The 11,139-nt window shown below is 38.5% G+C and overlaps 1 protein-coding gene across 2 annotated transcripts in view; it reads right to left on the reverse strand.

Annotated features, from left to right (window-relative positions):
* The window catches only part of HSPA4 (heat shock protein family A (Hsp70) member 4), a 53,239-nt gene that overhangs the window by 20,066 nt on the left and 22,034 nt on the right, over positions 1-11,139 (reverse strand). For both annotated transcript variants that reach the window (XM_008052459.2, XM_008052454.1), the window contains exons 5-7: positions 9,035-9,134; positions 7,611-7,744; positions 4,990-5,234 (exon numbers count right to left, since the gene is read on the reverse strand). In XM_008052459.2, coding sequence (XP_008050650.1) covers positions 4,990-5,234; positions 7,611-7,744; positions 9,035-9,134 — 479 coding nt within the window. The remainder of the gene's footprint in view (positions 1-4,989; positions 5,235-7,610; positions 7,745-9,034; positions 9,135-11,139) is intronic.

Here is an 11,139-nt window from a genome sequence, read left to right on the forward strand (position 1 = left end):
AGTAGCCGGAATTACAGGCGCGTGCTACCACGCCCGGCTAATTTTTTTTTTTATTTTATTGTAGAGATGAGGTCTCGCCTGCCCAGGCAGGTCTCGAACCCGCGGGCTCAAGCAATCCACTCACCTCAGCCTCCCAAAGGCGCGGGATTACAGGCTGAGCCACTGAGCCCGGCTGTATCTACTCTTGAGAAATGTCTGTTCCAATCCTTTGCCCATTTTTTATTTGGGTTATCATTTTATTGAGTTGTAATAGTTCTTTATATACTCTAGATACACATTAGTATAGTTTTCTGGATCTTTTCATATCTCATCAAATAAATGCACAGAGCAACCAGAACTGCAAAACCAAAACCCTTTAAAAGTACCTACAACAAAAACTAGGTGACAAAGTATCCCTACAAACCTCAAAACATAAATGGGTAAACAAATCACTGTGACAACTACAAATTCTTGCTTAGTATCAACTCTGTACAAAAGGAAAAGAAGGAAACAACAGGGTTTATAATGGACTTAAAAACTCCAGAATAACCAATTTGAAAACAGCTAAAACCAGAAGGGGTTTGCACACTTCAAAACAAAGAGTATAAAAGGTCTCGGACAAAGTACACAGGGATTGCAGCAAACTAGGACCAACCTAAAGTTCCCCCAAGGAAAATGGACAACACTGAAGAAAAACTGCTGATAAGAAAATCCAAACTAAGCAGGACAATAGTAAAGATAAAGAAATATAAGAGAAAGGAAAAACAAATCTCAAAGTTAAGAAGCCATTTTTCTCATATTTCACAAAAACTAAAGAGGGTACACTCTGGAGTAGTGAAATAGTAATAACTCTTAAACCACAATTCCCTTCTAAAGGTTCAGGAATACTTATTCCACCTAAAAATGAGTCAAATAGGCAAATCCACAGAGGAACAAAGTATACCCGGAGTTGCCTAAGAAATGAAGAGAAATGGAGGATAACTGCTAATGAGTACAAGGTTTCTTTCTGGGGTGATAAAAAACATTCTACAATTAGGTTCTAGAATCACAAGGTTGCACAACTTTGTAAACATACAAAAAAAAAAAAACACCACTGTGAATTATATGTCAATAAAAAATGATACAGAAAGTGAAAGAACAACAAATCAAAATTTGATAAACTTAGGAAATAATTAGAAAAGGACAAATGTCAAAAAAGAAAACCAAGCAGGAAGTACACAAGACAAATCCAACAGATAATACCATGAAGAACTGGACCAAAAAATAGAAAATACAGAAGATAGGCGAGGAAAATCCAACATAATTATATAGGTGCTCCCAAAGAAGAAAAACTAGCAGGAATTTTCTCCTGCTAGGAGAATAGAACTACAAAATATAATTCAAGAAAATTTAATTAACTTTTTGAGTTGCAGTTTCACTCTGTTGCCCAGTCTGGAGTACAATGGCACGCTCACAGCTACTGCAGCCTTGACCTGCTAGGCTCAGGAGATCCTTCTACCTCAGCCTTCAAGTGGCAAAAATACAAGCACGTGACACCACACCCAGCTAATTTTTTTATTTATTGTAGAGACAAGGTCTTGCCAAGTTGCCCAAGCCAGCCTCAAACCCCTGGGGCTCAAGCAATCTGCTTGCCTCCACCTCCCAAAGTGCTGAGATTAAAGGCATAAGTCACCACAACCAGCACTAAATTTAACTTTTTTAAGTTTATAAAACTATATATTGAAAAGGTTCAACATGTACCTGGAGGAAAACGATACAAAACAATCAACACCAAAAAAATTACTGGACTTTGGAGAAAAAAAAAATTGGGCATCTAAGCAAAAAGAGTAACAAATAACTAAAAGATAGTATTATTGCCACACTTTCAACAGCAATACTATGTACCAAAAGAAAGTGGATTACTCCATTTAAGATATTCAAGGAAAGAAAACATGAGCTAAGGATATTCTATCCAGCTAATGTGATGTTTAATTATAAACATGGCAGATAAACTCATCAACATGTAAGAACTTAAGGATCACTATTCACATGTGCTGTTCCCTTAGGAATCTATAGGAAAATGCCCTTCCAATAATCAAAATGACGAAGAGACACTGACACGTAGCTAGTGGTAATGCACTGTGATGATGACATCAAAAACTGAAAATAAGTGCCAACAAGGATGTGAAGAAACTGGAACACTAATACACTGCTGGTGGGAATGCAAAATAGTGTAATCACTGAAGAAAATAGTTTGAGGTTTCTTCAAAATTTAAACACAGAATTGCCACAAGTGACAGCTATTCCACTCCTAAGTATATACCCAAAGAACTGAAAACAGATACTCAAATATTTGTTCATAGCACTATTCACAATAGCTAACAGGTGGAAACAACCCAAATGTCCATCAACAAATAAATGGATAAATAAAATGTGGTACATCATACAATGAAATGTTATTTGTCCAAAAAAGCAGTGGAATACTAATACATGCTACAATGTGAATGAACCTCAAAAACATTATGCTCAGTGGAAGAAGTCAAAAGAAAAAGAAGTCACATATTATGATTCTATTCATATGAATGCCCGGAAAAGGTAAATCCACAGAAACAGAAAACAGATCGGTGATTGCCAGTGGCCAGAGGTAAGAGGAAATGAGAAATAACTGCTTAACGGGTATACGTTTTATTGAGAATAATGAAAATGCTTTTCCAATAGACAGAGGTGACCAGAGGTACAACACTGAATGTACTAAATGCCACTGAATTTGTTCACTTTAAGATAGTTAACGTTATGATATGTAAATTTCACCCCAAGTTTTTTTTTTAATGAAGAAAAGGTTATTAGAAGAAACACTGTAATGTCAGAAATAATCTGGTTTCATTAATTTTTTTTTAATTTAAAAGACAGCATAAAAGAACAAATGAAGGCTATAAAATAGAACCTATTAACAGCTATGTGCTCTGACAACGTAGACACAAAATTTATTTAAAAATGCATTTCCAGCTGAGCTCGGTGGCTCAGGCTGTAATCCCGCACCTTACGGAGGCTGAGGTGAGTGGATTGCCTGAGCCCGCAGGTTCGAGACCCACCTGGGCAGCGAGACCTCATCTCCACAATAAATAAAAAAATTAGCCAGGCGTGGTAGCGTATGCCTGTAATTACGGCTACTCAGAAGGCTGAGGTGGAAGGATTGCCGGAGCCCAGCAGGCGAGGCTGCGGTGGCTGGGAGTGGCCACTGCACTCCAGTCTGGGCGACCGAGTGAGACTCCAACTCAAAAAAAAAAAAAAATGCATTTCCATTAGCTACAAGTCAGGCAAATTAAGTTTTTAAAAACACTTAAATAACAAATTATCTACTCATTTCTTATAAAACATATAACAGGCCAGGAATCCCAGCATTTGAGAAGCCAATATGGGAGGACTGTTTGAGCTCAGGAGTTCAAGACCAGCCTAGGCAATATAGTGAGACTTTGCATCTACAAAAAATATATTAGAAATTTTAAAAATTAGCTGAGCATGGTGGTGCGCACCTAGTCCCAGCTATCCAGGAAGCTTAGGCAGAAGGATCACCTGAGCCCAGGAGTTCAAGGCTGCAGTGAGGCAGGATAATGCCACTGCACTCCAACCAAGGCAAGAATGAGACTCAAACTCGCATGCACAAGTAACATTTCACCAACAATTACTGAAACAAGCCGGGCTCAGTGGCTCAGCCTGTAATCCCGCTCCTTTGGGAGGCTGAGGTGAGTGGATTGCCGCGGGTTCGAGACCCGCTTGGGTAACTTGGCAAGACCTCATCTCTACAATAAATCAAAAAATTAGCTGGGCGTGGTAGCGCGCGCCTGTAGTTCCATCTACTCGGAAGCCTGAGGCGGAAGGATCGCCAGAACCCAGCAGGTGGAGGCTGCAGTGGCCGGGAGCAGCCACTGTACTCCAGTGTGGGTGACAGAGTGAGACTCCAACTCAAAAAAAAATACGCTTTGGGAGGAGGTGAGGTAAATAAACAAATAAACAAACAAATAAATAAATAACAATTACTGAAACACATATTGGCCTAACTCCAAACTCCATGGAATACATAAATACACAGGAGGGGAAAAAAGCATGCTGCTTAATAAAAGTGAATGCTATCACTTGCAAGTAGTGGGAGAAGGTGACTATAAATTTAGATACAAGGCAACAATAAATGCCATCTCAATCCTTTTTTGACAGGATCTCACTCTGTCACCCAGGCTGGAGTGCAGTGGCACAATCCTGGCTCACTGCGGCCTCGATCTCCTGGGTTCAAGCAATCTTTCTGCCTCCAGAGTACCTGGGAATATAGGCACACACCACCACACCCAGCTATTTTTTTTTCCCCAGAAACGAGGTCTCACTATCTTGCCCAGGATGGTCTCAAATGATTCTTCTACCTCAGCCTCCCAAAGTGCTGAGATTACAGACATGAGTAACTGTAGCTTGTCCATCTCAACCTTTTAAGGATAGCTTAGGTACACTTCTACTAACAAGCCATCAGTCTTGTACGAATTCTAATAGAGTTCACTGCCAAAAAAAAGGATATCCCACTCCCAACATCCAAGCAACTCAACCAAGCAACAATAACACTCTGGGTGCTTCTGAAGATTGCCCTGAAATGTCAATTACCCAAAATTTTTACAGCACTACACAAAAAGAGCTGTTACCTCCAAGTGAACCTGAACCACTCAAAAAGAACAATTTCTTAATCACTGGGTAAATTAAATTGAATTTACGCACTAAATCACTTTGCCCTGATTTTATGGAAACTAATAACTAATGTATAACAATGCATAAGTAAAAAACTATCAACCTGCTGAAATATTCAATTAATCAGAACTGAAACATTAGTCTACATTATTAAAACAATCAAACCCAACCTTTACCTTAAAAGTAAGGTAGTGAATGGCATCTAATTTTTACCCATAAAACTGAAATTATCTTATAGAAATCATAATTTCAACAATTAGCTAATATAAGTAACAATTCACTTTAACATAAAATAGTAATAGTTACCTATTCATAGTTCCAGATACATCAACATCATTCATAAAACATTCAATGCTCAAAGGGAGGTCTGAAGCATTTGCACTCATCAATTTCTTGAGTTTTTCACACTCCTGAGAGAGTCGTAATAATGCACGGATTTTGGACTTTATGTCTAGCTTGTATTTCTTCCCAAATTCTTCACAGAAGTGACTTACTAACACTTCATCAAATTTCCTGCCTCCCAATGTTGTATCAAATGCAGTGGCCAGAATCTTAAAAAAAAAAGATAGTAATTAACCTAGCAAATATTAAGCAATCAATTTTAAAATTTATCATGATATACATCTAACTACTTAGTTGTTTATAAAAAGAGATGGGGGTTACGTTAAGGTTCAAATAAGTCAATGTGCACATGTCATGCAGACCTTGTTACAACTACACTGTGAAAATACGCTATCATCCCCAATTTACAGAAAATGCTACAAGCCTAGACATATGAGATAACCTGCAGGTCACAAAGCCACTAAGTGGTAGAAGTGGAATTCAAAGCCAAATCACCGTAATTCCAAAATCCATGCCCTCTCCACTATACCAATTTGACTCGCAGTAGCAATTACATGGCCAAGGCCAAATACACTAACATGTCATATATACATACTTCTAGTCTTACCACTATCACAAAACTGTGAATAATAAATACCCAAGGCTGAGCTCTATGCAGATTACTGCCAGAAGGATGCTAAAGCCATAACTCATATCAATTTGTTTCTCTTTAACACAGAAAACTACTTAACTCAGGTTATCTGTTTTCCAAATCTCTAGCAGATTAGAAGCAAACTAGATCTAATTAGATTCAATAATAGAAGATATGCTAAATAAGTGATGACATCCTTGTGAAGGAATAAAACCAGTAAAATAATCTCTTAAAGGGCACTAAATGTCACGGGCAAATGTTCTTAGTATGCTAACGGGAAGGAAAGAAAAAATAGTACACAGAACTAACTACAGTATGACTCCAAATTTTGTTTTCTTAAAAAACGGACTGAAATACATCAAACTGTTAAAAAAAAATTTAAAAAAAAAAAAAGGTAAGAATATAAATAATGACTTTTCTTTACACATAAATGTTTTTCCAAGTTTGGAGGATGTTTTTATAATAAATATTTTTATAATTAAATTTAAAAAGCAATCAAAAGGATTGGAAACCTGACAGGTGACAGTTGACAGAAAAGAACAATTCAGAAAAACAAAAGCAGATGGTCACTAATACACATCACTCTCATTCAAAGCCAGGCTAAATTATGACCAGAACCCTCTGCTTAAAAAAATGAAAGTATAGGATGGGCGTAGTGGTGCACACCTGTAGTCCCAGCTACTTGGGAGGTTAAGGCAGAAGGATCACCTGAGCCCGGGAAGTTGAGACTGCAATGAGGTGTGATCATGCCACTGGATTACAGCCCCCTGGGTCACAGAGTAAGACCCCAACTCAAAAAAAAAAAGTTTTAAATATGGAATGGTTCTTAGAAATAATTCTATTAGTGATTAAAATTTATAAACACTGAGAGTCACATTGTATCCACCATTTATAGCAGGAAAAAAAAAAATCACAACCCAGTACTGTTGCTCACACCTATAATCCCAGTACTTTGGGGCAGCTGAATCAAGAGAATTGCTTGAAGCCAGCAGTTCAGGAACAGAATGGGCAAAATAGTGAGACTTCAGTCTCTTAAAAAAAGAAAATAAAATCACAAACCTCTAGTTTCCTAATTATCTGAAAATTTTGCTTTCTTTAAAAGAGAAAAAAATAAACTAAAAACAATTATTAACCAGAAAGTGGAACCAAGCTGATTTTTCAAAGAAACAAAAGACTGCAACAAAGTCTCAAAATGCCCTTTCAAAGTACCAAATATTTATTTTGGGATAGTCTCTCCCCACCAATCTCCATTTGGGGGAGAGTGGCAGTTTAGTCCCTGAAACCAAAAACTCTGATATACAATTCAAATAATTAAAGCAAACACTTGGAAAATTCTTGGTTTTTAAAGAAAAATCTAGATAAAATCATCTAGCTACACACGGAACTGATTTCATACCCTACTGTAGAACTACTAGTATATACCAGCCAACTCAACTGTGAAATATCACCCTCTGGCCACTCCTTGCCTTCTATTCTTCTGTGTGTATAAAACTGCTTAACCTGTAAGTTTTCTAGAAATCCAGAATGATACTTCTATTTAGTTTCTTTTGACATTCATGTTCTAGTTCCTCCACCCCTTTTCCAGGACACTCAAAACCTTAAGAGCTAGGGAACAGAGTGCCTGTACTACCCCCCTCACTCCCCAGTATAAAATACAGCAAGTGACTACATGTTTTAAAATCTGCAAGGTAAGCAGATTTATTATTTCTCCCATATTATAGATGATATCTTAAGAACTTTTCCTCGAGGTCTATATGCTTTGCTTCACACCATGCCAATTCTTGATAAATTATTTTGGGCCTGTACCTCCACCCCTACAAATACCTAGTTTCCAGTTCAGATAGCTCATAGCAAGCTTTGTTTCATTAGTGAAACAAAATTCTTTAACCATTTAATTTGTCACTCAAAAAAATCACAATTACCATCCTAGTAAAATTGAAACAAATATACTTACTTTCAGTTTTCCTCTATTAAATGCACATACAGAAACTTGATAAGCAGAATGGCCCATGTCTACAAAAACTACATTTCTTGGTTTCTCTTCTAAGGCAGGAAGATCTTGCTTATAGATTCCATACGCAAGAGCAACTACACAACGAAAAAAGTAAATTCAACATAACAGTATCAACTAAGTAACTAAGTAGTAAATAAAAGTAGCAAGAAAAAACAAGTTTTCTATAAAGTGAATAGGACTGCATCATGTGTTCTGTTTCAGACAGAATCAAACTCTTTTTTTTTTTTTTTTTTTTTGAGTTGGAGTTTCACTCCGTCGCCCAGACTGGAGTGCAGTGGCCGCTCCCGGCCACCGCAGCCTCGACCCGCTGGGCTCCGGCGATCCTTCCGCCTCAGCCTTCCGAGTAACCGGAATTACAGGCACGTGCTACCACGCCCGGCTGATTTTTGACTTATTGTAGAGATGAGGTCTCACCAAGTTGCCCAGGTGGGTCTCGAACCCGCGGGCTCAGGCAGTTCACTCACCTCAGTCTCCCAAAAGCACGGGATTACAGGCTGAGCCACTGCGCCCAGCTAAAATCAAATTCTTTGTAAGTATTACATAACTTATTCAAGAACAACACAGAGTCAAATGCTGACATTCACTTAGACTTCCTTAGTTTCCAGCGGGCTATGGCAATTTTCCTCAAGCCAATTCCTCCACTTCCCAAACATATTTTCCTAAATTTCTTCTACCCTTGTGCCATGTTAACACTCCCATGTGTTCCGTCCATAAGATGCTGCTTTATGCTACATTCCTCTGACTTCATCAGTCGATAAGTATCAACTAAGTAGTTGACCAATCTTGAAACCAAAACACTGCTCCACACATATACATATATGTTCAGGCATGTGATTAAACATGGAAGTGCATGTTAAAAGGGTACACAAAAAGTACTGGTCAGATTAATTCTTCATATGTGAAGCAGTACCCAAAAACACTATGATACACAGGTGGTAAGCAAGGATAGCAGTGCTCCAAGCTAAATAAAGAGCAAGAAACCCCAGGGTTTTAAATTTTCACAACCAGCTGGGCACAGAGGCTCATGCCTATAATCCCAATACTTTGGGAGGTGGAGGCAAGAGGATTGTCTGAGTCCAGCGGTTCAAGACTGGCCTGGGCAACTTGGCGAGACCTTGTCTCTACAATAAATCAAATAATTAGCCAGGTATGGTGGTGCACATCTGTAGTTCCAGCTATTTGGAAAGCTGAGGCAGAAGGATTGAATGAACTCAGCAGGTCAAGGCTGTGGTGGCCATAAGCATGCCAACTGTACTCCAGCCTGGGTGACAGAGTGAGACTCCAACTCAAAAAAAATTAATAAATAAATTTTCACAACCTTCAAGATTAAGCAAGTCAAAAAAGTAACAAATAGTCCTTCTTACCGGCAGTAGTTTCATTCATTAATCGCAGGCAATTGAGACCAGCAATCTGTGTTGCATCCATCACCGATCGTCTTTCTGCATCAGTATAGAAACAAGGAACCTACAAAAAAAATGTGAACATTTACTGTACTACAGAGTTCTCATTTTAGTAAAATCCAGAAATATCCTCAAATATCTTCAGAAATTTATTCTGTATACAGGATAAATTTAAAAATTTACTCTGTACTTTCTGTTTCAAAATACTTCAACCTAGCAGGGAAAAGTTAGAATATTCAGTAAGTAGTGTTGGGATAAATAGATAGCCAAATATTACATTGCAGACTACATACAATAACAATCTAAAGTAGTGACTGTACAGAAAAGAGTAAGAGCCCAGAAACTGTTATCCTTAGAAAAGGCCTGCTTGCATGTTGGCCCATGCCTTGCATCTAATAACCTGACTGACATTAGGAACTTGATTGTTAAACAGTTTAGGCTCAATGTGCCTAAACTGTTGGTTTAAATAATGTAGTTTGTGTTTTCCTTCTGGGAGTCTCGAATTTTGGTGCATGTTAGGTATATAGGATACCTATATGACTGATTCTCAATAAAAACTCTGGACTTCTAGACTCAGGCAGAACTTCTCTGATGGAAAACATTTCATATGTATCATTACAAGTTGCTGCTGGAAGAATTAGGAGCATCCTGTCTGACTCAAGCTTGTCCCTGATCTCCTTCACACAGTGCCCCATGTACCTTTTCTTTTGTTGATTTTGTTTTATATCCTTCCACTACAATAAGTCTTACCATGAGTATAGCTATATACTGGGTTCCATGAATATCCTCAGCAAATCAACAAAACGCAGTGTTTGTGGCCTTGAGAATTGCCCAAGCATAACTTAACATATCACTTTTTTAAAATGTTTTTATTTATTTTTTGAGTTGAAGTCTCACTCTGTCACCCAGGTTGGAATGCAATGGCACACTCACGGCCACTGCAGCCTCCACCTGCTGGGTTCAGGCGATCCTTCCTCCTCGGCCTTCCAAGTAGCTGAACTGCGGCACATACCACCACACTCGACTAATTTATTTTATTTATTGTAGAGATGAGGTCTTGCCAAGTTACCCAGGCTGGTCTCGAACCCATGGGCTCAGGCAATTCTCTCACCTCGACCTCCCAAAATGCTGGGATTATAAGCATAAGCCACGGTGCCCAGCCTAACACACCACCTTTTAACTTGATCCCCAAAACTGGAAAAGCAGCTCAGGCATTCCACTGTTTCACATAAATTTTACTCCTTAATTCAGGAAAAGGCACTGGGCAGGAATGGGGACAAATTTGGGAGACCAAGGGAACTGAGGAAAGGTAGAAAGCTTCTAAGAAATACAGTGCCTGAGGAGGTACACTTCTTCAACAAGGGTACCTGATCTCAGACCAGGTGACGTGGGGACCAAGGTGAGGCCCAAACTTTACCTGTACAATGACCATTTGTATATCTAACACTGAATTATACACATCTTTAAAGTAAAAATTAAAAAAAAAAAAAAAAGTAGCACAGTGCCTACTGTATTAGCCACTGGGGAATCATGGTCATTGAATCTGAACTTTTTAAAAGGAACATGGCATTTTTATTCTTCTTTAAATCTCCAGGATGTGGCACACTGCTATAATCCAAGCCTTCCTGACAAATGTCAGTCTACTGGACAACAGACTCTGAAGTGAAAAAGTTACCTAACAGTCCTTGCTTTGCCAATCAATGCACCAACATTAAGACGAAAGAGGCCACAGAACAAAAGAATCAGATAACAACTGCAGAATGAGAAGACACAGTGGTAAAGCCAATATAGCCACACATATTTCAACAGACCCTAAGAACTCCATCATACTACAAGCACAAAGCTAGAAGTAGCCAGGCTTCCATCTAAACAAGGATATGGGAAAGACAAGATGAAGCCTACAGCTGCCTTGTCTTTAATGCTAGATACAGACAGCAAATACAAATGGAGAATAAAACAGCCATTTACAACTGGAGGGTATTCAACAAATTCAACAAATGAGTTTTTTTGTTTTTGTTTTTTTTTTGAGTTGGAGTCTCACTCTGTCACCCAGACTGGAGTGCAGTGGC

Source organism: Carlito syrichta, unplaced genomic scaffold (assembly GCF_000164805.1).
Source record: "Carlito syrichta isolate Samal-C Ts95f unplaced genomic scaffold, Tarsius_syrichta-2.0.1 Scaffold70824, whole genome shotgun sequence".
In the NCBI taxonomy this organism is placed as follows: Eukaryota; Metazoa; Chordata; class Mammalia; order Primates; family Tarsiidae; genus Carlito; species Carlito syrichta.